Below are 27,277 nucleotides of genomic sequence, written 5' to 3' on the forward strand. Positions count from 1 at the left end.
GTTTATTTTTTGTAGAAATTACAATGTTTCAACAGTAATGCAGGGTGAAAAAATGATGACAAAAGGAAAAAAAATATATATATATTTTTTGGTAGTATGTCTCCCCCTACAGACTAGTTCATTAAAGTACATCTGCTCTGGTTTCTATAGCAGCAAACCTGGGTATATGTTCAGGCAAAAACAACAGAGAGAGAGAGAGACTCTTTTACAGCGGGAATATTATTTTCATTTTAAGTTAGTCATACATCAGTGATTTAAACAAAGAAACGGTTAAAATGTGATTTAAATGTTACTAATAACTGAACTTTTTTTTTTTTTTTTTTTTACATTTTTATAGATTATATTGGACTGAAAATTAGGAAGAGTAGACCTCAAGAAGACAAAATGACTGTGGCAGAGGCGTATATACAATTTCAGTGAGTTCATTTAATATATTTTTTGCATTCATATAGTATGATTAATTTTGCTATGATTAATTTAACTCTCCTTTCAATTATTTAATTTAGCTAACATCTAAACAAAATGCTTGACAATTTTATATAATATGTTTTTAATATAATGTTATTATTAGTACAACCAAGAAAATATAACATCAGAATTATAGCTAACTAATATGTTTTTAAAATGTTTTAGAATTTTATGTTTGCTTAAAAAAAAACAAAAAAACATGCAGGCATAAGTGCCGAGTCGAGTATTGATGAATCTCTTAATTTGTAATAAAGTCATTTATTAATTGCTTTAGGATATTTCCATCATTTGAATATAGTTTAGAAATAATAACATATTTGAAATATTTTATTTTTTAATTTTACGAATAGAGAGAATCTGAAGTTTCTGAAATAGAGGAGCATTATGGAATGTATAAATTTGATCAATGTCCTCTACACATTTTGTTCAGTTTGACACAATTTGGTCAGTTTGACCCTGGGCGATTTTCGCTGTAGCCTATAAAAAAACATAAGAAATATTAACATTATAGGCATATTTGTGTTGGATAATATTAAAGTGTCTGTAACATGCAATTTTTAAAAAATTAAAAAAAAAAAATACTTCCATGTGCTTTAGGCCCTAACCTAACAGTCCCATACATGAGTTTATTCAATAACCACAGTTACATAAACATAAATTATCTTAGGCATGATCTTATTTGATGCTAACATGCTATTTGCTAGGGCCAAAAATTGACCCCAAGGATAAAGGATGTTCGTACATTTGAGGAGTTTAGGAGGGTTATTACATGGTGGTCACCTTTGTCATTTCTTAACCAGAATTCAGGTTATAGGAGAAGAAACTGAAGAGTTCAGGAAGATAATAACTGAGCTAGAAACTGACAACAGAAGACTTACTGAATTGGTAAGAATGCTAATATAATTTGTTTACACTTGCTTTTTTATTAGTTAGTCTATTCATGATCATCCCTGCGGGGCCCATAGTGACACAGTGGAAACTTAACTACAAAACGGTGTATGGTTTATACAGACTAACACCACGAAAGTTAGCTTGGAAGCAAAATTGGACTGTGGACTGTGGTTAGGTTAGTGTAGCTTGATTTAGCTCAGCATTAACTTAGCTTAGCCTAGCCTGGCTGGTTAAGTTACTGTTCTGGTTGTCAGACGGCATTAGCCAAGCGATTTTCTTTCCCTTTTTTCCACAAAAGACGAGCCAGCGCTGTGGGCGAGCGTGCCGTGGTTGAGCGCTAGCCAGTGCTAAGCTAATGCCGCTGCTGGTGCCGTTGATGATTCTAAGCTGTCCTGTGTGTATATACGCCGTTACTCGGCAACGCGTCGGCGGAGTGATACAGGTTTAGTGTGAGAAGGCCGTGATGTTATCACAAATATTATCACGGCTAGAAAACTTCTCAACCAATCAGATTGTGAGGTCGGAACTAACTGTTGTATAATGTTGATTATGTCCTGCAGCTGGACCAGTTGAGACAAGAGCATCTGAATAGTGTGTGTAAGCTTCATGAGCAAGCAAAGAAGCAGGAGAAGGAGCTACAGCAAACTGTGTTAGTGAGCAAGGAGCAGCTGAAGCAGGCCCAGAATGACAACCTAAAGGTCACCCATAAGGAGGAGGAAAGGATGGCAGGTATGTATGTATATATGTATATAGTAGACATCCATAAGACATGTGAAGTCAAAGTCAGTAGCTCTGTCATCTGTTGCTGCACAGTTTGGGCCCTATCTTACAACCTGCACAAGGTGCACCACGATGCTCATTGCTATCTTACACCTTGTGAACTGTCTATTTTCATGCCTTGTGCCTACATAGTTTAAATAGCAAAGGCGCTTGTGAATATATCTGAAGGGCTCGAAATGAGGTGTGTTCAGGAAAATTTCTGCCATATTGCTATCTTGGCAACGGAAAACACAGGTGCACCACTGACTGATTTAAAGCCTGTTGACAGTTAACCATCACATGTTCATTGCTATCTTGGCAAAGCAGGTGAAAATAAAATAACATTGCTTTTCCTGTAAATGACCTGCTCTTTCACCTTCACAGCGTGAACAAGCAGGTCAGTTTCCTCAGCTGAGCACCATTAAGATAACAATCCACAAATATCAGAGCGCACATGGGTCTTAAAGGGAATGGCGACACACTGAGTGTTTTATTAAAGCAATAGTACACAATAGAGAGTGCCAATATTACAAGTTATACCACGAACTTCAAGTGTATGATCTAGATCATACCACAGTTCCATTATCGCTGTTTATTGAAAGATTTTGAGTTAAAGATAACTCTGCTCTGTCTGTAGCTGTACTGTTTGGTTTGTAAGCGCTGCATCGTTGCTAGGTTACCTGTACAGGTTACACACCCATGATTAATTAAGAAATCTACCACGTGCCTTTTGCATGTTTCAAGACGGACACTGCATACTTTTCCCATCATTACGATAGCAAAGACACACTGACATGCCTTTAATCAAGCTGCGTAGTGTGTTTAGTGCTTTGCCTGCTTAAACCCACCTGATTGATTGAGGAACTCATTTGTTGCTTGAGGAGGGAAACCAGCAAACTATGCTGGACTCAGGCCCCTATTATTAATGCGTGTGTGTGTGTTTGTGTGTGTGTGGCAGAGTTTCACAGGCAGCTGGATGACCTGGAGGTGCAGAGTAAGCAGCACCTAGAAGAGCAGCAGTATTGGCTTCAGTATAAGAATGTGGACAGAATTAAGTATCAGCAGCGAATAGACAACCTTCAGTCAGAACTCATCTCTGAACATAAGAAACTTGAGGAAAGATTAGGTGTGTAGATTCTGTTTTTACATCCTGTACATTGACATGCCAAAAATCATGGCAAAGCAGTATGTAAATTTATTCATAATGTTACACAAAAGACAACTTTGGAACCCTAACTACTGTATAAGATATCATAAGGTGTTATCTTGTGAGTGGGGCTGAACTCTGTGTAGTGGCTGGAGGACCCACATGGCAAAATCATGGGACACAGTTCTGCTTTCTTTCAAATTACTTTTGAAAAATCAGTTATTGCTCCACTCTAAAATATATATACTGGGATATGTTTCACAATAACAGCCATACAATGATGAAAGTGCAGGGGCGCTGAGTGGTCCAGCGCTGCCACTATGAAGCTGCCGGCGCTCAGAGGGAGCAAAATTGGCCCTGCTCCACATCACTTCTAGGGTGATGTCCACAGCACAGGGCATCTGTGAGCTGATGTATCTGAACCGGGAAAAAAAAAAGTGGCGGCTGGCTTCACATGTATCGGAGGAGGCATGTGCTAGTCTTCACTCTCCTGGTGTGTTGGGGCATCACTAGTGATAGGGGGAGTCCTAATGAGTGGGTTGGGTAATTGGTTGTGCTAAATTGGGGAGAAAATGGGAAAAATAAAATAAAAACAAATGCAAGTGTAAACACACTCAGGATGCATTTAAAACAGATCCGATCCCGCAAACTACTTTAGGAGGTAGTTTTATTGCACTCCAAATGATCATCTTGGTTAACTGTGTAGTGCAGTTTAACAAGATAATATTTTAATATAAAATAGGCTCAGTAGTTCTGTTCAAATAAGGCAAATCTGTTTACTTTAGAAATCTGTAGACACTGTCTGGAGGCCACCTTCAGTGAACTCGACAGAAAGGCATCTCAGCTTATGAATAACAAGAAACAACTGGCTATAAAGGTACAAACTAATACCCGCATATACTCATTTGTGTGAGAAGTCTAAAAATATGCTTTGCACAAGCACTGACACTCTTGTTCTATTTCAGAATGCAGTAAAAGAGCTGGATAATTTCAGGTGCAAGGAGATCAAAGAGAACAGCCTCCTTAAAGAAGAGGTATAGACACACAGTAAATGCTTCTGCATCGTATTAACATTTTCTTAAAAAACTAAATCTAAATCCTGTTTATGTGAACAGGTAGATGATAAAATCAAATAGGCATTCTTAAAAAGATAAACAGATTAATTCAATTTCAAATATAAAATTTCAATCAAGCATCTGATTAGTTTTATATAATTACTGAAAAAAAAAGGATAGGAAAAAATAAAGGAGTACCATGCAAACTAGTGGGCAACCCTAGAGCTTTGAGTGCCCAGATAACTTTTACTATGACCTCGTTTACAAGTACAAGTATATATATGAGGACATTGGCCACTAGTTGAAATATAAATGAGAGTTCTCGTGATGTTCAAAATGACATCTGTTTACAGAAAAACTGACAACAAATAGTGCCAATCAGTTCAGCTGGTTTCACTGTAATCACTGTAACTCTAGTAGGAAAAGCTCTACTTAGTGTGGAGATCCGTGCATACGCATTTGCCGAAACATGAAGGATAATCTCATTTGTGCATTATTGAGCCAAACATTAAAGACTTTTAGGACATTTTAGGTTTTAGTAAAGTTTATTTATTTATTTATTTATTTTTTCGATTTGCCTATAGGGACTTATCTGACATTCTGTGGACGGAACTCAAAAGAAAAGTGCAGCAAAACGACCCAAGAATCTTATTTAAATAGAAGCCTTTTGCAAAAATGAGCAACAAATACCTTGCAATATACAGGGGTTGGATGATGAAACTGAAACACCTGGTTTTATACAACAATAATTTATTGTGGTGACGGACAGTTCTGGTGGAAACAGGAGAGTTGAGGTGCACATTGAATTCTGCCGTGGTTTTATGTTTTTTGGATACAATCCGGGTTAGCACCCGAACATCCCTTTCAGACAGCTTCCTCTTACAGCGTCCACAGTTAATCCTGTTGGATGTGGTTGGTCCTTCTTGGTGGTATGCTGACATTACCCTGGATACCGTGGCTCTTAATACATTACAAAGACTTGCTGTCTTGGTCACAGATGCTCCAGCAAGACGTGCACCAACAATTAGTCCTCTTTTGAACTCTGTGTGCAATATTTTGAGCAGAACTGTGCTCTTACCCTGCTGCTAATTGAACCTTCACACTCTACTCTTACTGGTGCAATGTGCAATTAATGAAGATTGGCCACCAGGCTGCTCCAATTTAGCCATGAAACCTCCCACACTAAAATGACAGATGTTTCAGTTTCATTGTCCAAATTCTGTATGTTTGACAATGGGTATGTTTGCAAATGACTGACCATGCAGGGTGCCTAAATGTTTAAATGTTTGCTTTAGGTCATTTTACCTTTTTTGTTATTTTTGTAATTTGTTGCCTTGATGTATCATTTTAAAGAATAGGATGTAAGTAATTTAGGCATATTCAGGTTATTACTGTAGCTGGATCAAAAGCTGAGCAATTTACAGTCAAAATACCCAATTTTGGGGCCTAAAAATATATATTTTAAATAATTCAGTAGGTAATATTTGTTTAGCTCTGATTCTCATGTGTAATCATGTACCATGCCAGCTTGCTCTCTACCGTAAAGAAGTCTCTGTAGTGGAAGCAGATATGAGAAGGATAGAGGAGGAGGACTTAGAGCACGTGAAGCAGCTTTTTGATGATCTGCCAATTCCAAGGTATGACAAATCTGTTGGACCAGGATTTATTTATTTGGATCTATCTGTGACTCTGGTTTTAAACAGGACCTGATTGAGAACAGTTAAATTCTTCACCTGTATTCTGTCATACCCTCTCTCTCTTTTACAGGAATGTGTCTCCCACGCAGTTGGTCTCCTTTAGTCTGGAACACAGTGTTCAGAGCCTCAGCCTCACAGAGACAGCAGGTGATCCTTCAGGAACAATGGTAGTGATGCACTTTGCAGACCACAAGGTGGCACTCAGAGAGCTGGAGTTGGATAAAGACTATCAGAACCTTTCAAATTAAAAGTCCTGCCTGTTGCTTTTTAAGAAAGGAGTTCATAATTTAGTAATATTCTGCTAACAATGTTCCAAAACTACTACTAAGCAACTTAGAGTTTTTTGGACCAGGAGGCCATCACAATGTATGATATCATATAAAGAAAAAAATACAGTACCTATATAGATACAAGTGCAAGAAAAAGTATGTGAACCCTTTGGAATTACTTGGATTTCTGTATTAATGAATCATTAAATGTGATCATCCATCTTCCTCTTAATTATATTCCAGAGATTTTTGATGTGGTAAAATCAAAGAAACTGAAACAAGAAAATTATTTTAAGTGGTCTCTTATTTTTTTCAGAGCTGTATATATTGCAGTATTAAAAATCAGGAATTTTACCACATTTTGCCAGAATAATCATATTTTTTATTATTCTATAGTCATAATAATAATATGAATCTGTGCATCAGTGGCCGTAATAATAAATGAATATAAGTGGTCTGTACACCACTTCCAGAACTGCTTATCATCACTTTGGTAATCGGTTACCAATCTCTCCTCACCTCTCCATCAGTAGCGATGTGTGTGTTTTCCAGAACCGGGAAGCGCCCCCCTTCCTCTGTCTGACTCCACCGCGGAAGCTGGGGGGGCAAAGCACCAGCAGCAGGCTGTGGAATTGGAGAAAGATGAAACAGATCCCAGCTGCAAGCCCTCCTGCTCCTCCTCTCCCTGTGACCTTACCCTGCCCCTCTCTGGCAGCCGGAACGACCCCTGGGTGAGTTATTACCCGTTCAAAACGCAAACCATTCAAATTCTGCAGGTTGTTGGGATTATGAGAGAAAAGAAACACTTCTGTAGGTCACTGCTGACACTTTTTACCAGATAAAATTATGACCCCTTCATTATAGATCTGTGAAAGTGTTGAGAGCACACTGACCAATCATAGATGATCTAAATCTAAATCATTGTGATTAATAATAGATAAACTAGAGATAAACACTACCCTCCAGTTGTTGGGAGTAAATGTCTCTGTTGCCCAGGAAAGGCTTTATTCTACATTTTCACTAGTTGACTAAACAGCTTATCTCAGGGGTGTCCAAACTATGGCCCGCGGGCCATTTGCGGCCCGTTTCCTTTTTTGGAGCGGCCCGCGAGGTATTTTAGAAATAGAATGAAAGTTGGCCCGCTGTTAAGCAGGCTTTTATAATATAAGATTTAAAGTTTGAACGCTAGGTGTCAGAAACGGGCCAAAGTCTAAAAGCGGAGAGGGTGCACAGTTTTAGCGCAGAAAAACGTGGCAAAAGAGTCTAAAAGCAGAGGGGGTGCGCATTTCTAGCTCAGAAAAACGAGGCAAAGAGTCTAAAAGCGGAGAGAGTGCGCATTTCTAACGCAGAAAAACAGGCCAAAGAGTCCAAAAGTTGCTGTAATTAAGGAGTTTAATATTAAGAGACATCATGAAATTAAACATCAATTTGAAAAATCTTAGTTCACACAACACTTTCAAAGATAAAGATAGTAAGTCAAGTAAAATGGTGTGTAAATGTAATAATCAGGAAAAAAGTATTATATTTCATTGTTTTATTACAGAGTCTGTGGCCCGTGACTTCAAATATATTTCTCCTTCTGGCCCCCAACAAAAAAAGTTTGGACACCCTTGCCTTATCTGATCTCATCCTCAACTTCCAAACTCATCCTAGAAGTATTGAAGCCTCTCATTCTGCATGGTGCACATTATATTTGCAGTAGTTCTCTACAGGTATTAGACAGGCTGTATGTGTGTGTGTGTGTGTTTGCACATCTGTGTTAGCAAGTGGTGCATCTAAACCCTTTCAGACCCTGCATCTATTACATCTATGGACATTATGTATTTTTTTTCCTTTAATTGAGACCTGTTGTCCATTACAATAGACCATGAACCAACCAATAAAAAGTTTGCAAGCCAACAAAACAGTAGATTAGCCCCACCCACTGTAGTGGAAAAAAACTTTTTCCCTAATTTTTTGTGATGTTCATTCTACTGTTTACAGGTAGATGTGTGAAAGTTTGGTTGTTTTTATCCACTTGTTCCTAAAAGTTTGTTTCTGATTTTATTTTCACTGTAGCACTTTGAGATTTCTTTGAAATGTAAAGTGCATTACAATTAAAATGGATTATTATTATTATTATTAGGTGGTTTGCAAAAAAAAAAGTTATTATTAAATATATGGGTAAAACAGAAATGTTTAATAGGCATGCAATGCAATGGACATGGAAAATAAATTAAATATTTTTTTATATAGTTCATACATTAAGAGTCCTTTTGTGTGTGCATTATAGACAGAAAACAGCATTCATATAATTTTCTGTCACTGGAACATTATTTAGGTCTGAAACGGTTAAAGCAGATGAATGAATGCAGGCATGCATTAGAAGCAGTGGGTGCCCATTACCACTTGGACACAAAGTCTAGGCTATGTATACAATCACTTGAATTTCTTCAAACAATCAGAACTTTTAACTGATGTTACAGTAACTGGTAACAGATAACTAATAACTGAGAACATAGTTTAAAAAATAGAAAAAATATAGACCAAAAATCAGATTATGAAAAAAAAAAAAAAAAAAAAACTAAGAAAGCATCTGTATTCCCTCCCCTCCCTTATTCCAGTTCCTCCTGCTAGGCAGTGGTAAGAATACAGATGGGCTTAGAGTTTCCATGAACAGTCGTTCTCCTTGTTTTTGAGGCCAAAGTAGAATCCTGCACAAGTGTTGCACTTAATGGACAGTGTTGTGACACCTTATCATTCATTGTTTCTTCTGAAATCAGGAGTATTAAAATGTGTTTCTCCTGCATTTGTGGAAGTAACTGTCTCTACTCTCCAGGAAAGGTTTTCACTAGATTTTGGAGCATTGCTGTGAGGTTTAGTGAGCCATCAATCTAGAGAACAGTTTTTCCCCACTGCTTTACAATTGAATGATTAGGCTTTATCCACTTCTAGCCCATGCCTGGCATTACGTATTGTGTCAAAAGGTTTATGTGTATCTGCTCCAGTGTCCTATTATACAATTCAACAATACTTTTCTACAGGAAATCGCTGTAGACAAACTGTGTGTGCAGTTTCACATCTGTCTCAGCAATGTGAGCAACTCAAAGTAGCAGAAAGTGTGCAACTTGGTGCATTCACAAACAGTTTGACAGTGCACCTTTCTGTGTGCAGGAGTCAGAGCATCCATACCTCCAGGAGCAGCAGCAGCTGCTGAGAGTGGCAGGCCAGGCCATGACTCTACATCCGTTAATCAACGACCATCAGGATTTAAATACCTCAACTTCCCAGTCTCTTATCACACGCATCATCCGCAACAGGTTTCAATAAGCATTTACACAAAGTTAAACCCATTAAAAATGGCACAACTGCATTTTTGGCACATGCAACAACTTTTCTTCGTAATCTTTGGTGCATAAAGGCCCAATTCCATTTCTCTTTTGTACCACTACCCCTTAAAGCAGAGTTATAAGGGTAAAGGGTGAAATCCTCCCCCTAAGAATCGGGACAAGCCATACAGGTATAGCTATAGAAGTAAAGCTCTTAAGTTCAGTAACCTAGCTGCTGACTAACTAGTTAACTTTAGGGCATCATGTGTCTTGAGGAATGGGGGCAAACAGTGCAGCAATTAATTATTATCATCCAATATTGTTAATTCCTCTCTGATTGCCAACTGATTTATCTTTTATTAACTTTTATTTTTATGTTCCACCTTAAATGTTGCCAATTTGTTGCACCATTTAAGCTGGAATGGTCATAATTTATACAAAATTAAATGCTTTATTCAAGAGTTTCTTTAGTCGCTTGTGCCGCCATATTGCCAATAAATCTCTTATCCCTCTGTTGTGAGTGTGCCTCTGAAAAGTCAACGTTTGAAGGGCCATGTAGCCCTAACAAGAATCGGGACACCCCCAGGGAGTGCACAAATATGCAACGGCACCTCATCACCTCTAGCTAATTTTGTGAATAAACAAACATTAGGAGCCAATTCACTTTTGTGGAAGCTGCTCTTTTATTTGAAAATCAATCAAATTCTGCTCACATACATTTTTTTTTATATATATAAACAAAAATAGAATCTGCAGGGACAAATGCAGCAAATATGCTAAATCAATGGATAGAATCACCTTCATATTGGGACCATCCTTCACATGCTCCTCTACTGGACAGGGTCCGGGATTATTTACAGAAAGCACCGATCAACAGTGCTTCTCCATCTCCTGTTCTACTGCAACTACTTCTAATTTACAAAGACACTACCGAACCCACCCTGATGATGGCGACCCGTAACACCTTCACACGCATGCCTGTCTGTGCTTACGCGTGTGCCGTTCCCTGTGCTCCTGCTTCAGCAAAGGGTGCCCTCTAGTGCCTGTGTAGGGAAAGATGGCCCAAGCATGAAGGCAACTCCGGACATTCAGGTTGGAAAAGGCAGCCGTATAATTCGTCAATGTAAAATAATGACATGCCAAGCGTAAAGCGACACAGCTCCTCCCCGATGCAGCGCTGCAGAATCACAAATGTAGTGATGCTAGTCTGATAAATGGTTCCCTTGCCAAAAACAAAGGAAAAAAAAAACAAAAAAAAAAAAACAACTCTAGGCACAGAATCGACTATGTGGACCTAATTGTATATATCCCTCCCATTTTCCCCCTGTGAATACAGGGTCGGGAGGGAGTGGGCGAGTTGTTTTCAAGCTATGTAGAATTGCACCAGATGAGAAATGGGGTTCAAACAACACTTAGTGTTATATAATTCAGTTTTCAGAGGTGGTGTACTCCCCACCCCCTTTTTATTTTATATTACCATAATTTTTCTCAACTCAGTCACTCAGTCAAAATCCATTTCTACACTCATACCCATAAAAGCACATTCCTCCATAGATCTCAATAAAGTAATTATTTTTTTGTTTTCCATCATGTCCTCAGCGGGTAACTCATAAATAAATACAAACAATACACAAGGAATGTCTACTGCAAATGAAAAACAAACAAACAAACAAAAAAAAGAATAAAAATCATAGTACAAACTCAAGTCAGCATATTTAAATGTTGGTGGTTAAATTACATAATGCATGATTTCTGATCGGGTAAAGAAATAACTCCCACCCCCACCCACCCCTTCTCTTTCCCTTCCCAGAGTAGAACGTGAAGCTGTGCGTCAATCCCCGACTGTGGTCTCAAAGACTCCTCCTCCTCCCTCCCCCTACCTCTCCACTAATAACCCATTGTGTGTGTCTGTTGAATTCAGTTCTGTACGGGGAAAACAACTGCAGCTCTGTTACTGTTAGACAAATTACAAAAACACTCGCCAGACTGCCTGATGTCCCTCACCATACACACCCCCCACTCCCACCCTTCACCCCACCCAAACACCTCTCAACCCTGCGTCCTGTAAGAGCCGGTACTGGGGCCACGTTCTTCTGCTGGAGTCATACAGTGAACTGGGGGACAGATTAAAGGTTTAAGATCAGCTGCTGTGTGATTCGATTCGTCCTCTGGGAGTGCACACGCACTGCTGCTGCTTCACATGAACTGCATCTGGAACAGGAAGACAAAACTCACGTTAACCAGCGGTTCAACTGTTTTAGGTTAGAGCTGCCTGAATTGGAGCAGTGAACATAAATGGCAGAGAAATCAAAAACACCCCGTTTACACCCATCACTGTATCCCTGTAACAAAACCTGTTTATTAGATCTGTGTAATTTGCTTAGTCACACTAAAGTTAGCGCCTCAATGAATGTGGTTACATGCACTTTTTAATTTGACAACTGCAGAAAATCACATTTTGTCAGTAATACAATCAACACAGTTACATGCACTTGGGTAATCAGATCATGGGAAAACTCTGGGTTTACCTGAGACAAGCCAAAGCAGTCATGTGACATGAAGGTTTTACATTATGGGCAATACCTTTTGTTCTACTGTATGTAAAATACCTTTTGTTCACTATTTCTCACATAAAGAACTTGCTTTTTTTGACACTTGATAACTAATGGAAAATGGATGTGTCTGTTCGAGGGTAATGATGATTGTGTAGTCTCTGAATCAGCTTGTTCAATCTGATTGAACTTCAAAACTCAGAGCTGTTTGATGAAGTGAAATCATAGGCAAAGTAGGCAATGATTGATAATATAACTGCACAGTGGTCAAACCACATGGAGCGACACTAATCACATTATGATGCAATGAACAGTAACTGAGAACATCAGTTACAACTAAAAACCACATTCGTCACACTAGAAAACCTACAAATAAGGCTACATATGCAGTATACTGTTCCAAAGACTCATAAAGTTCACATTCATCAAAAAATAATTGCACCCCAGAAGGAAATGTCAGGTTGCAGTGCTATTTAGAAGGAAGACCAAAGTCCCCAGGAACAAAAAAAATGACTGTTTGGGGTTCTAGAGGCTCCTAATGTTATTATGCAATAATATAAACCATGCCGCTTGAACATTCAATGCCATTCCTGCAGATTTTGCAGTATAATAGCATCCCATACATTTCTGCCTGAAAAGGCTGGTCATGACAAACAGGTACATCTCAAAAAATAGAACATCATTAAAAAGTTAATTTATTTCGGTAAATATATCTGGATAGGTTTTTTTTAGGGATTTGAACAATGTGAAGCCTGAATGAAAACAAGCTGAAATTAATTTTTTAAATGTAAACAGTAGAAATCATATTATTATTGTGTTTAAATGTAAGCGGTTGTCTGAAAAAGATACCAAGTAAATTAACAACATATTTGTGCTTCATTATTTGACACCTCTGCAGAAGACCAAAGTTTTTTTGACGTTGTAAGAAACTGGCGTTGTACTTTTTGACATTGTAAGAAATTGGCGTTGTAATTTTTGGCGCTGTAAGAAATTGCATCGCATAACATGACCCCAAGTCTTCTAGATATGTGACGCTGTGGGACTAATTCCTGTGGGTTGATTCCTTCTGGGTGCAGTCATTTTTTGTGTTTATAAAAAGGTGAGTAAACTGAGAAAGTCAGTAATAAGTAGGGGATAAACGAGGAGAAACACAGAAGGTGTAGATAGCAAAAAGGCTAAATTAATACAAGCGCACTTGTTAGTTAGCGCTATGAATCTGCATGCAGCACATACACACATCACATTGCCCAGGCATGCTGTACCTAAGAGAGTCTCTAAAGGAAATCCTTGAGAGAGAGCTGTGCAAAGGGGTCCTGTCCTGGAGGCCTGAGAGGACTCTGACTGGAGGGACTAGAGGCAGCCGAGGGCTAGTTCAGAGAGAATAAGAGTGTGAAGGAGTCCACACACACACGCACAGGAACACACACAACAGAGAAGGAACACCACAGAGCCACAGCGGCTGGAGAGTGGAGCAGCAGGTCAGTTTCAGAATCAGAAACAGGGCTGTCTATAAGCAGATTCTTCTATAAGACAAAGTTTGACCCAGCAATACCCCCAACCCCTCTTCTCTCTCTCGTCCCACACTGCGCACTAGCATACTACACATGCTATGCTATGCTATGAGGCATGATTGGACTGGACCAGGATATGCATTCCAAATACAGTGCTTTGTTTTATAAGCCAAAACAGAATGCGTATCCCGTAAAAAAAAAAAAAAAAAAAAGACATTTCAATTTGTCCATGCTAGCAATGTTTAGAAGAGCACTACTATGGAACATGGAGGAGGTGCATGAGATTCCAAGTGCTTTCTGAACAAAGCTTCTAATGATCTAGAATTACTATTGCTCCTGGAATAGAATTCTATACATCAGAACATGCCACTTTTCCACAGAGATCCAGGAGAAGCATCCAAAAGATGTTCAAAGATGCATCAGCATTCTACTGCTGTCCATTTTTGTGGAGATTTTCCAAAATATACTCAAAGGAGCCGATTAGGCCAAGCTATAAACTGAGGTTAACTCAGTAGAGATCACGGATAATACCTGTGCTCCTGAGACTGGGCCGAAAGGGTTAGGCGGCCGCATCACAGGCTGCGTGTACATCATGGTGGGCTGCGTCATCATGGCCATTGGGGCCATCTGTGGTGGCTGGAGAGACAAACAACAAAGCAAAAGAAGTGTCAGTGTCTGCTTAAAACAAAAAAGACCTCAACCAGCACTGAAAAAAATAAACTAATAAATCTAATCTGTCCTAAATGTTCAATCACTTTTAAAATAGGTATTGTGACATCTGCTACAAAGGTTCCATGTCCTCAGTTACACCTGGCCACTTTATCAGGATTGTTTATGCAAGTGTAAACACACCAAAGATGCATTTAAACAGAGACTACGTACTAAAGTGGTTAAAGTGATCAGATTTGTACAAGATGCAATTGAATCATATTAAAGAAGTGTAAACACAATTTTTGCTTGTTTTAACACAACAGGTACTAATAGGCTATGATGTAATGATCAAAATTCTGTTCCACACAGAAATCAGATTTCAAGCTGGTTAACAAGTGTAAACTCATGTGGTTAAAATTTCATTAGAATACAATCCAGACACTAGTTACATTAAGTGACCAGGTGTAAACAGAGAATATGAACCTGCATCTACATGCACTAGCTTGTCTAGCTGCCTCCCACCACAGCAGATTGACCACAGCCTAAAAATAAAAAAATTAAACTAAAGTGGGAGCATAAATATTTTGAGGTGAATTATGATTAACTATTATGACAACAACTACTACTAATAATAAATGGATGTAATACTTATCATATTAGCTATCATCTATTAGATTTAGCAAATGAGTAAAGTGTGTAAATGTTTACATACTAAATGTTCATTAACGTAGCTGTAGGATTTAAAAGGGACTATACTCTTTCACATGGTTCTGCATTCTGCATGCATGGTTCGCACCATCCAATAGGAAATTAATAATTGCCTGTCACCTGCCAGTGTAAACACAGCCCTCTGGAAACATTATGAACCATAATAAATGCCCAAGTGTCTCCATTCTTCTCTTTATTGAAAACCAAAATACTTTAAAAGTAAAAGTGTGGTAGTGTGTGTATATTAATTCAATGCACACATTAATATTGAATTATATTATTTGTAACCACTTACATAATAAAGATTAGATTCTACTTATTGCTAATCCAGGTAGGCGCTTGTTGCAGTTTAAACAGTTTTGAAATGTACGTATTTACATCAGTATTAGCATCAGCAGATATGTACGTCAGAAACGCTGGACAGTGTCATCACTATTTTACCAAGACATCACCAGCACAATTCTGTATAGATGCATTCAACATCTGTTTTCCTCTCTATTAAAAACAAGAACATGCTGATCTCCAGCTCGCCTGCTGACACTGTGACTGCTCTGTGTACAGATACCTGACAGACCGTCCTGTTCTCTCTTTGTTTGCCTCCAGTTATTAACAGTAAGTGAGCGGACGTCACACCTATTCTCTTATAAATAATCTATAACAAATCTATTTAAGAAACAGCTTCCATGACATTCCACTATAACCTGCAATCTCTTTTCCAGTGAGTTATTTTGCATATGCAGTATATTATGTATATATATACACAGTACAGTCAGACCTGCTGCAAAGAACACAGTGAACAGTACTTACCACACCTTTAAAACACCATCATCAACAACGATAAGATCAATTTTTAAGTGTACCCTGACCCTTAAACACAGAATGTGTGTGTGCTTGGCCAACAGTGGGATGAGTCAGAAAAGAGCTTACATAAGCGATGATGTCGAACCACACAGCAGCACCATCATGTCAACATGTAGATCTCCCTGTTAGCCATTAGCTTATTTTTGCCTGATATTCTCTACTCCTAGGCTTGCCTTAATAACTGTTACTGTTTGGATGATATATTGCCCTCAAAACAATTGTGATAAAACAATACTGTTGTCATTTTAAGACCATTTTATGCCACTAATGTCGGCTAATGATTTAAGAACATTATAAAGCAGTTTCATTTGCTTAAGCTGGAGTTGCACTACATTACTTTTAACATGAGTTTAACCCTGATTTGCAGTTGTGGCTAGTCTGTGCTAGTTGGCTCTAGTCTGCAGACTCTGGTGCAGTTGGAGCAGACAGATTAAAAGTCGTGTAGTGTATATGTTGGGCTGAGACTTGATTTTTACCCTTAAAATCACATACACCTTCAGTTGCAGAAAATTAAACGCTTGCTTTTTTTAACCCACTTTAGACGGAAACTGTTTGTATAAACTCTTCAAAGAAAACCAGAGACAACAAAAATGGATTATAACAAGTAAATAGCAGAACAAAAACCACACAGTGGGTCACATAAAAGTAATTTTAATGAATGTAACGGTCTAAAGCATCTAATGCTTTGGCAGTGATAATGAAGGTTTGGAATTATTCGTAATATTTGTATAATTGAAATGAGTAACAATGCAGCACATAAAAAAAAAAATTATAGTTAAAATATTAAACTCATGGAAAATATGTACTGAAGTAAAATTAGAAATAGAAGAAAAAAGAAAATATCATACTCCAGTAGATACAGATACAGCATTTTAGTACTCAAGTACAATGGTGTAGTAGATCCAATTCATTACTATAGATCTCTGACTACAACTTTTGGTGTTAATCAATAATAAAAAAAATATCACAACAGTAAATTAAGAATGACTAAGATGGAATAATATTAATATTAGTAAAAAAATGATTACTCAACATACTATGATTAATCATGATAAAACATATACAGTGTGATATGTCTAACTTTTTACTTAAAGTTACAATCTGACGTTTAGGAGTCTGTGACGAAAGTTACGAAATTTAGTCTTAAATCTTAAATAAAATCAATATATATAATATAATTTTTGTGACACAGATGTACAGTCATAAATATAGAATGCTTGTAGAGTCTTGCATTCTTATTGGTGCAGCAACTATTCACCCTGCTATATATAGCAGGCAATCAGTTGGGTGTGTAAATTATTTTTTTCTGTCACCATCAAGTGTCAACATACGCTGGCCCCCCTTGTGCCAGTGTAAAGCAGACTATTGAACTCATGTTGATCTGACTGGGTGTGTATGCATGGGTCATGTGCTTGCTGACCGCTCCTACTCACCATTGGGTATCCCATCATGCCTGTGGGCGTTGTGGCAGGGAAAGCCATGACGGACGGCGCCTGGGAGGACACGGGCAGAGTTAGAAAGGGCAGCAGCACAGAAAACAGCACTTAGAAAGGCTGACAGAGCACCATTCAGCTCAACACCTCCAGCGTCAGAAATTCCAATCAAAGGAGCGCACTGAGACCACAACAACCCTTTCACTTCCCACCTTTCGGCACGCACGAATGCTCACGCACGCACAAAGAAAACTTTGTGCAGGTGGACAAACAGGACGCGGCTCTTTCTTTAACTCCAACGCTTAATGTCTCGTTGGCTCTAACCCTCTGGCAAGGGCTGAGCTCACATCTGGGAGACATTAAAGCGTGCTCTGCTGTCGCCGCTGTTAATCCCAGTTAGTTTAAATACCAGGCAATGCAATGCAGTGCTGTCCAGAGCATCTAAATGGCAGTATAACCTGACACAGATCAAGAGCTATAGATAGAGAAATAGAATGCAGTGTGGAAGTGTGCGCACACATTTAAAATATGCAAGTAAGAAAGTAAGCAAGTGTGTGCGTTTGTGTGTGTGCGTCTGTGTGTGAAAGGGAGGGTGGGTGTGCATGTGAGCAAATGTGTCCTCAATGGCAGCGTGGCTAGTAGCAGGTGCAGAGCTTGATTGAAAGAGGAGTTCTTTGTGAGCGAGCCGTGAGATTCTCAAAGAGGCCGAGCTCATGACAGACACACTTTTGTTTCCACTTACAGACCATTCAAATGTGTGAAAGGGCCTTCTCAGCCTAATCTTTGATAAGGCTATTCATTTCACCGAGAGGATGGGGTTCGAACAGAAAACATATAGAAAAACACGAACACATTTTTGTCTGGTAGCTCATTTCCATCTACAGTGTAATGGCTTAACATTGAGACATCTATTCTTTCAAGCCGATGAGGCATTTAAATTAAGACTTCATTGAATCGTAATTACTCAATAGAAAAGAACAGTAATCCATACTATTATTGGAGCGACATATATAGGCTAATTTTAGTGTTCAGAAACTCAAAACATAAATATAGAGCACTGTTTGCTTTTACTAAACAACCTTACAGAAATAATTATCTGCAAGTAGGATTGTGGGCAATACACTTCAACACTGCTGATGCTGGCTGCTGTGTTTTAGGCTTCATAATGCAGATTCAGAATAGCCTACAAAAACTGCCAACGACTATGTGCGAGTAATCCAGCTTGGAAAAACTATTAGGATCATGGCTAACAAGCTCCAACATTGCTGAGGCTGGCTGCAGTGTTAGCATTTTGGTATAACCTGGTTACGGCTTGTTACTAGTATTGCGGCTAACAAGCTTAATTTTAGTCTTCATAACACAGATTCAGACTAACCTACAACAAACTATCAACAACTATCAGCTAGTAATCCATCAAATTATACAGCAACCATCCAGTGCATGTGTACTAATATGATTATTCTAATAATGTTTTAGAGTAATTGTGAAAAAAGATAATTCCATGATATTTTACAGTGAAAATTTCATACTGTTGCAACAACTGTTGCACAATACATAATTTCAGTATCAGCATCACAGTGTTTGTAAGCAATATTATATTATTCCAAACATCAAGCTGTTACAACGGATTTGCTGACTGATACAACGGGAAAATTCACAATGTTCTAATTTTCCATTACATATGTACCACATGCAAATTATATGTGGTATATATGCAAATATAATTTATTTCACTCCAATTTTGGATACTTTGAGTGAATTACTGATATAATGAGACATTATATTATACATTATATTATATATTGTGCAGCCCTGGTTGCAACACTGGTGGTCAGTGTTAACTCTAGCTCCCATATCAATCTAAAGCATAATTTATTCCCACATTAGGAAATCCATTTCACTGGGAAAAAAACACCTCATCTCGACCTCAGTCAAATTATCTGGAGTCACATGATGACAGTAAATGATGAAAAAAGGAAAGAGGAAGAAGGGAGTCACAGAGGATAATCTGTAGGCAGTCAGTCATGCTGTGGAAGCATTTGGTTAGGTCAGCTGGTCACAATGAGCACAGATACAGTACTTCAGTGTGACTCTGGTCACTGTATGCACATTCGTATGCAAACCACTCATACTCATACAGCTTACCCACACACACTAAACTGTGACCACAGAGGAAGCTGTGAGGTTAATAATAAACGCATGCTTTCAGAGAATGGTTCAACCATTTGACTTACGTATTGTGGGAAATGCATGCCATTCTGTTTATTCCCCCAGACAAAAACAATTACACAACGCAACACACAGTTAGAGGAGGCACAGACAAAAACGACAAACAAATGACACTTAATGCAGTTCTGGTGGACTCAAGGCGGGGCACGGGGGGCAACTGCCTCCCCGGTGCCCTTATGTTTAAAAGAATAATCGCTAAAATGTCCAAGTTCCTTGTTGGCTGCCATTTACGTGGGAAAAAGTGACTAAGCACCTTATAGGCTGCCTTTTTATTTTGACAGTGCCCTTCCGTTCTTCCAGTATAGAAAAGTTCCTTTATGGAGCATAATCTATGCCACCCCTACCTCCAGTAGAGAAAACAGGATGTAGTGCAGTATACGATTCTGCTAATGGTGCCACACCACTGGATTAAATGTGATGTGGTGCCCTGTAGGTGCTCAATGTGATAAACTATATGATTGTGGAATTGTTGTCAATAATGAAACAAATCTTATGTTCGCCGAAATTTTTCCACAACATCTGCAGAATTGTACAGGCACTACATCTTGCAGTTGGTGCCCTTTAACCAGCCCGAGTCCACCACTGTGCTGCAGCTTATATAACAAAAACACAAACAAACAAAGCAATTTATTCAATTACAGTTACAGTTCATGTAGTTATCTCTTATGGCATGAAAAAGCATGCCTTTTCTTACCATCGTGGCAGGGTTCCATGTTGTGGTGGGAGCATTCTTTGGTTGCCAGTTGGTTCCACCAGTCAACTTCTTCTCACCCGGCTGACTCCAATGGATATCACTTGATACAGGGAGAAAAAAAAAAAAAAAAAAAAAGAAAAAGAATACAGACCACATTAGCTGCCAAGAAAGCTGAAGTTATAATAGAACATATTCTGCATTCATACATACTTCTTTGCTGTGCCGTTTCCAATGCCCAGATCTAAAAAACACCACAAAATGAATTACAATTAAAATATGTCTGTAGATTAAATGCAACAAAACATCAACACAACGCAGTAAGACATAAGCAGCAATACATACTGCCCACAAGGTTGGCCAGGGAGGAGTCCAGGTCGTCAGAGACCAGTTTGTTAGGCTGATGGATGCTGGGCGGCAGGCCTTGGTTTGGAGAGGATACTGTGGGTTTTAAAATACCACCTAAAACATCATCTTCAGCAAGAGGAGAGGAAGAAAAAAGAAAAAAGGATAAAGAGAGCAAAGTGAGAAAGAACAGAATATATAATACAGAAAGAGATAGCAGGGAAAAAGAGAAAAAAAAGGACAAGAGAGAGAAAGTAAAAAAAAGGAAACATAAAAAAGAAGACAAAAACAAAGTAAGAAACCAAGAAATGAGAAAGAAACATGAGAAAAGAAAGAGAAAAATAAGAAAGAGAGTAAAGAAAGAAAACAAAACAATAAACAGAAAAGAGAGAGAGGGAGAGAGGAAAGATGGAGAAAAGAAAATAGAAGGAGAAAATGAAAAGGAGATGAAAAAACAAAAAGAAAAAAGTATTTAGCATGTGGGTGGAATGAAAGTAGGCTAACGTAAATGTAAAAATGTGAATAATTGGAAAAGCAAAAAGACGCTTTCTCTCAAGAGCGACAACTCACCCAAGCAGTGCATGCCATGCAAAAAGCCAGGCCCAAAGAGGAGAACCACACACACACACACACACACACACACAAACGAGAGAGACAGAAAGCCACACATCAGTACAAATGTCTCAAAACCACAATGGACACTACTTGTCTTCATTCACACAAAAAACTCAAAATTTAATGAAATATTAAAGTGTAAAACTTTCCTCATAGCTTTAGATTGTACTGGACGTAACTACAGCTGAGCTCTACAGTACAGTGATGTTGTTAGTATATAGCAGGAATGCACTCATTATTTGACAATCAAAAATATTTGGCAGAATAATTGATGTCCTATAATGACTAATTTAGGTCAAAATGCAGTGTTTCCTCTAACATTAGGATTTTTAAGTAGTGGCGGCAGGCCCACACTCCAGCAGAGCAGTGATCCACACAGTGCAGGAAGTGAGGGAGAGAGCCTTTAGATGTCTCATGATCTTACAAAAATGAAATGGAAACAAAGCAAAACATTTTTAAAAAAATATTCAGCATTAGCATTTGTCTGTTAACAAAAAAAAAAAAAAAAAAAAAACGACGACAAGAAGTACTTGGGTAGATTTACGATTAGAATAGCTCTACCGAGGTAAATGTATGACTAGAATTGCACTGCTTAATTAAATTCCTGATTCAAATAGGACTGCTGAGAAAAAAAAAATTACTGTGCTGTGTGGGTTTGAGTGGTGGGACATGAAAATGTGTAGTATTCAATAATTATTTTACAGTAAATGGTTTTAAAGTTGCGTTTTCCTTTTGAAAAAAGGGGACAATTAAATAAAAACCTGCAAGAAAAACATGTTCAGTTTCTGGTTTTCAGTATTTAGTCTTAGGTCAAATATATAATTTTGTTCTGGCACATTTTTTTTGTTTGTTTTGTTGCCTCTCTAGTGTATAATACATGTATGAAGTGGAGCTCAATCAGTTCAGAAGCTGCACTTTATTGTTACGCTCCCTGGATGAAGCAAAAAGTGGTAGATTCATGCATGTTCTGTGCAGAGAGGCAGTGAAGTGAATTCCTAAAAGCACATCAATTCATAATGATGATGACAACTACATTTGGATTAAAGCTCCAGAGTGCCAGCACATCCAGCATCATGAGATGTGCGAGGCGTGAGGTAGAGCAGCAGTAAAGAACCAGGTGCTGATGTGAAAATGACGGGAGTTGATCTTTCTTACCGGCAGCGTCTGTGTTGTTAGCGGTGGATTTATTGCCGAACACTGAGTCGAAGTCAACGTTAAGGCTGGAGGAGCTGGCGGGCTGGGGGACGGGGGACGCTGAAAACCCTGCAGAGGACAAAATGAGAAGGGCACAGAACAAGTGACCCAGTTAGACTTTAGACCCGCGGGGTAAATGTGCTGCTGAATGGAGCCTGGCCATTGTGCGGTATGTCATTTGCTCAACGTGAAAGGATCAATTCACTTCCACGCCTTTCTCTCACTTCCCGAGAAAGCCAGGTGTTGGAGCCAACATGGCTGGGAGCATTTCAGATAATATTGACTTCCAGGAACTGCTGCATGCACACACCCACACAAATACACACCAATACACACACCTTTGCACAGTTTTGAAAAAGCAAGAGAAACATACTTTCACTGCAACCCACATAAACACACACTATACTACAACTACTGGGGCTATCACTATTGATTATTCATTGTCGTAATTAAGAAATAAGTTCTTTCTTAAAATGAAAGATAAAAATGGATTTGAAATAACTATTACAGAAAATACATGATCCAAAAAACACCTAGACATCTGGAGGGAAAAGATAGATAAGAAATGTCAAATAAAACACAAATTTGCCAAATTGATGCCAGTTTAATACCCAGTGATGCCGCTGCCGCCGCCACCACTAGTGGCCAGGAATTAAAGGCTCTCTCTTAGTGGGAAGAATGATCTGTCCTCACTGTGTCAAATCTCACAATGTGCATCAATGGGAGAACCAGTTAGCTGAAGTATCAAAATCTGCATTAGTGTTCTCCAAGCTTGTTAAGCTATTTATTCAGAGACTCTATGCAGATATGCGGTAACTCTGCATTCACACTGGCAGATGACAAGTCACTTGTGTCGCCCTACGTTTGTCTTTTGTGGGTGTATTATATTGAGCCACCCACTACTTTCTTCCAAGTTTTCTTTTTCTCCAAATTGCCCCTGTACGTGGGCAAATATGCATTAAATAAAACAAAAAGAGCAAAAACAGCAGCTAAAAGCTTCTTTGCCATCTTTGGAACCACATTCCTTGGGATATGAACAAAGTATGGTAATCAAAAGTTCACAGAGCAGAAGTCAGGGACCTGTCTGTGATTGGTCCAAAGAATTATATCGGCAAATCAGTATAGAATATTGCTTCACCGAGTCATAATTCACTTGCATTCAGCTAAGAAAATGTGAACCACCATGTTGCGACTACATAGAGCAACAGACGAGCTTTCATTTTTTCATATCACCTGCCAGTGTGAATACAGGGTTAATAGTGCATAATAGTTTTTCTACTCTTTCTTATAAGTCTCCATTAGCAAATATATAAAAGAAGCAAGCATCTAGTTTGTTTCTAGACTTTTGGTTTGGAGTATGCTTCCAATTTTGTCAATATGAGGTCAAAATAGGTGGTGGGGGGTTGGGGGCAAGCATTAGGGAGGATTCTGTATGTGTCAATACAGTAAGGGAAACCACTGCAAAAAGGTAGAATATGCATCTATTTAAATCATATTTGTGGACAAATATTATAAGCATCATTGCCCACATACTTCATTTTCATACATGAAGCAAATATAAATTATACTTATGATTTACTGAGTAAGTAAACTCCACTATTACAGTTTTAGTTAATTTCATTTATTATTATTTTATTTAAGCTATTGTGACAGCCCTAGTTAGCCTCCAAACACTTGTGCCCAATCTGTCCACCTGCAGTTAATTTACTCCGGTTCCTCTCTCACCGCTGCTCAAAATAAGACCAGAGGACAAAATAAGACCAGAGGGGGGAAAAAAGAGACAGAAAAAAAAGACAGAGAGGACAACAGAAGACAACTGGAAAGGTTTGGAGAGAGGCAGGCAGGAAGCGGCACCTACCTCCGAATAGTCCAGCTACATTGGAGGGCTCGGAGTGGAAGAGCGGGGTGTTAGAGTAGGGGGCCGGAGAACAGAACGAGTCTGCCACAGCCACAGGAGAGCAGAGGAGGAAAGCCAGAGACGCAACATTAGTACAGTAATGCACACAAAACACCAAAAAAAAAAAAAAAAAAAAAAACTGGCTTCCCTAGACACAGCTGCCTAGTCTCAAAATAAAATACGAAGGATCATCATTGGTGGACCAACATGATCATGTCCTAGCTTTTATGTCTGATTCCACAAATTAAGGATATCAAACATTTTATAACTAATACTTGGTCATTTTCTGTTTAGTGTTTTTTCCATGGCCAATTTTGATCAAACAAACCAAATAATAATACCCTAGAATTTGAGACTTTCCTAATATTTTATGCCAGGTCATTAAACATGACCTTGAATCCAGTTCTCAGTGCTGAATTTTATTCTAGTTTAAAGTTTAAGGGAACATTTAATTGAATTAATTAGGAGTGTAGTAAATATTAATATATCAAAAGTATCACAATATTTTGTTTTCCAATACTATATTGAATTCCAAATATACAGTACTGATTTGTAATTATTTGTTCACATATAAAGATTGGTACGAGTCTGATTTATTTTGCTGTGTGCTTAAACCGTTACCACTAGATGTTAGTGTCAGACCCAGTCATTAGAACTCAATTCTGACTGCATAAAAAGTTCCCTTTTCTTTTATTATGATTGCATTAATATGTTCTTAACATGTTTAGTGTATTTATAATGAATTCTCCTAAAATTTGATTCAAACAATCAAAATATATTATCTTTCTTACAATATCACAAATTATTACGATCTTTTGAATCAGAACCAGGGTACTATAATATTTATCGAATCAACAAGTTAATGTAATTGGTTGGTCTCAAAGCGTCAGCAAAATACAAAATCCGGCACTGAAATACTGGATTAGACTGTGTAGACTGACTGTCACACGTCTTAAAGCCAGCAGTATCCTTCAAATGCAAAAATGTTTTATTTGAGCAGGAGTTGAGTTGGAAAGTTCTCATTTTTGGGAAGCATTTACTATGTGAATGAGAATGTCTGACAGGCCCAAACTAAGACTAAACATGGCAAAAATCACTGGCCAAATCCCCTTATTTCCCCCCAGTCATGGGAACACTAACTCTGTAAAGTTCCAACAAATATTTGACTTTCCTATTTGGAAAGTTTTCATTTTAGAACATTTCTTTCTTAATTTGGAAAGCATTTAATATCCTATTGGACATGAACTGAAAGAGTAAAAATGGTGTGTTTTAACAGTACAGGGTTGTGTATCCAGACTGGAATTAAACTTAAACCAAGTGTTAGATATCCCTCAATTCTCAATCAATGTTGAGAGTTCGGCAAACACTAAGAAGTAGGGGCTGAAATGAGACTGGTTGGTTGAGGGAGAAGAGAGGCATACTCACTGACTAGAGGTTCAATAACTATTGAGCTATTACGACTGCAGCTAACCATGTTAGACATGTGGACCAATCGCAGTGAGGAAGAGGTCTCAGAAGAAACAAGACAGTGATGAGTTCTGTTTAGGTAATGGCGCACCAATATGTGAAGTGTGGACTGATTCAAATACATCAGCATTCACAGGAAACACACACTGTGACTACTTCTACATAATTTAACTCTTTCTGATTTCAACAAATCATCAAATATTAAAGCAACAGCCTGTACATTTTTGGGATTTAGAGACTCTCTGGTGAGAATGTGTAACTGCACGCTGGAAGAGTACTTAATTAAGGCTGGTTAATGTAAAATTATTTTTTGTTTGTTTCACAAATAAACAAAATGCTGTCAATAAAATTTAAATACTGGCAAACTCTAAACAACTGTCATAACATTTACAGCAATTATCTGCCTTTCTTTCATTATCTTTTGAAGCATATTGCTGGCTTTGCCCAGTGTGCACTAGTGTTCAGTCAGTTCACCCAGACAACATTTTTCAGGCATTCTAGTACATCACCACCTAGGCATTATGTTACACTATATCCCCTAACATTACACTAAACACACTATATACACACTACACAATTCACTACACAAACCCAGCAGAGAACTAGGCGAGATCTGTATGCAGGAAATCACCTTCAAAGGGGAGAAAATAAAAAGCTTCAACTAATATTTTCAGGCTGGAAATAACAGCGATTGTCACAACAAAAGAGGAAACTAAAGAACTAGATCCACTCGCAGGGGTAAGGAGGGTTAGTACAGGAAGCTGAAAGCCTGCAAAAAACAGCAAACACACACACGCACACATACACACACACAGGGTCCTGCAGAGTGGAGCTGTGTTTTCTGAACTCAGAAAACAGAGTCGCACGTGGGCATCTATACCTGAGAGAAAACCCTCTATCCGAGCAGAGGGCTCGAGTGTGCAGGCAACAGAGCAGCTTGACTCGAGAAAGGGATTGTAATGATCTGGAGGACCAAAAACATTCAAATTCACATTTGGGGACAAAGTCAAACTTAGAGGCTTTATAATGATGGGAAATGGAGCCTTAGCAATATATGAGACTAGCAGCAGAGCACTTAAACTACTCAACACAAACACTGCAAAAAATCCATTAGCAAAAAGTAGACAAAATATATGTACATCGTTTATATTAAAGCAAAAAAAAAAAAAAAAAAAATCTTAGTAAGATTTTTTTAATAAGCAATTTCAAAATGAGTAAAGCAAGACTTAAATCAAGCAAAGACTTAAATCACTGACTTCGGCTTAAACTGGAACACAAGAATCAGAATAACTTGACCAGTGACTTTTTATGCTTATTTTAGGTTCAAATAAGCATAAAGAAAAATTAAAATCCTTTGTAAGACTGATTAAGGTTATTTTTCCTTCTTTACAATCCTTAGTAAAACAAACAAAAAAAAAAACGTTGTTATATAAGTTATATTGCCTTAAAATAATAATCATTTCACTGGCTAATATCACAAAAAAGGCAAAGATTGTTTTCAATGCACTGTTTTTGCATTTATAACAAAA

The 27,277-nt window shown here is 38.2% G+C and overlaps 2 protein-coding genes across 19 annotated transcripts in view; one reads left to right on the plus strand and one right to left on the minus strand.

Moving 5' to 3' along the window:
• Nucleotides 1-130: 130 nt before the first annotated feature.
• ccdc83 (coiled-coil domain containing 83) lies at nt 131-10,860 on the plus strand. Of its 2 annotated transcripts, XM_049468525.1 has the most exons (11): nt 131-234; nt 338-416; nt 1,269-1,353; nt 1,920-2,088; nt 3,077-3,244; nt 4,051-4,142; nt 4,231-4,299; nt 5,848-5,957; nt 6,088-6,164; nt 6,839-7,017; nt 9,440-10,860. In XM_049468525.1, the coding sequence occupies exons 2-11, from the start codon at nt 385-387 to the stop codon at nt 9,593-9,595; spliced, it is 1,137 nt and encodes a 378-aa protein (XP_049324482.1). In that variant the 5' UTR covers nt 131-234; nt 338-384; the 3' UTR covers nt 9,596-10,860. The 2 variants fall into 2 exon arrangements, with proteins under 2 accessions (XP_049324482.1, XP_049324483.1); XM_049468526.1 differs by lacking the exon at nt 1,269-1,353 and having other exon boundaries at nt 155-416.
• The window catches only part of picalma (phosphatidylinositol binding clathrin assembly protein a), a 59,747-nt gene continuing 42,723 nt past the window's right edge, over nt 10,254-27,277 (minus strand). For 2 of the 17 annotated variants that reach the window (XM_049468519.1, XM_022681371.2), the window contains exons 15-25: nt 26,629-26,712; nt 24,243-24,323; nt 22,346-22,453; nt 20,576-20,704; nt 20,444-20,474; nt 20,234-20,333; nt 19,545-19,568; nt 17,311-17,370; nt 14,189-14,293; nt 13,409-13,513; nt 10,254-11,805 (exon numbers count right to left, since the gene is read on the minus strand). In XM_049468519.1, the coding sequence (XP_049324476.1) occupies nt 13,421-13,513; nt 14,189-14,293; nt 17,311-17,370; nt 19,545-19,568; nt 20,234-20,333; nt 20,444-20,474; nt 20,576-20,704; nt 22,346-22,453; nt 24,243-24,323; nt 26,629-26,712 (815 nt within the window). In that variant the 3' untranslated portion in view covers nt 10,254-11,805; nt 13,409-13,420. The remainder of the gene's footprint in view (nt 11,806-13,408; nt 13,514-14,188; nt 14,294-17,310; nt 17,371-19,544; nt 19,569-20,233; nt 20,334-20,443; nt 20,475-20,575; nt 20,705-22,345; nt 22,454-24,242; nt 24,324-26,628; nt 26,713-27,277) is intronic. The other 15 variants (XM_049468522.1, XM_049468523.1, XM_049468520.1 and 12 more) reach the window with 14 other exon arrangements.

Source organism: Astyanax mexicanus, chromosome 20 (genome assembly GCF_023375975.1).
Source record: "Astyanax mexicanus isolate ESR-SI-001 chromosome 20, AstMex3_surface, whole genome shotgun sequence".
Classification (NCBI taxonomy): Eukaryota; Metazoa; Chordata; class Actinopteri; order Characiformes; family Acestrorhamphidae; genus Astyanax; species Astyanax mexicanus.

Coding starts and splice junctions, on each gene's coding strand:
- ccdc83 (XM_049468525.1), top strand. CDS start 385: ATGACTGTGGCAGAGGCGTATATACAATTTCA. Junction 417..1,268: donor GAGGCGTATATACAATTTCA/GTGAGTTCATTT, acceptor TTTCTTAACCAG/AATTCAGGTTATAGGAGAAG. Junction 3,245..4,050: donor GAAACTTGAGGAAAGATTAG/GTGTGTAGATTC, acceptor TGTTTACTTTAG/AAATCTGTAGACACTGTCTG.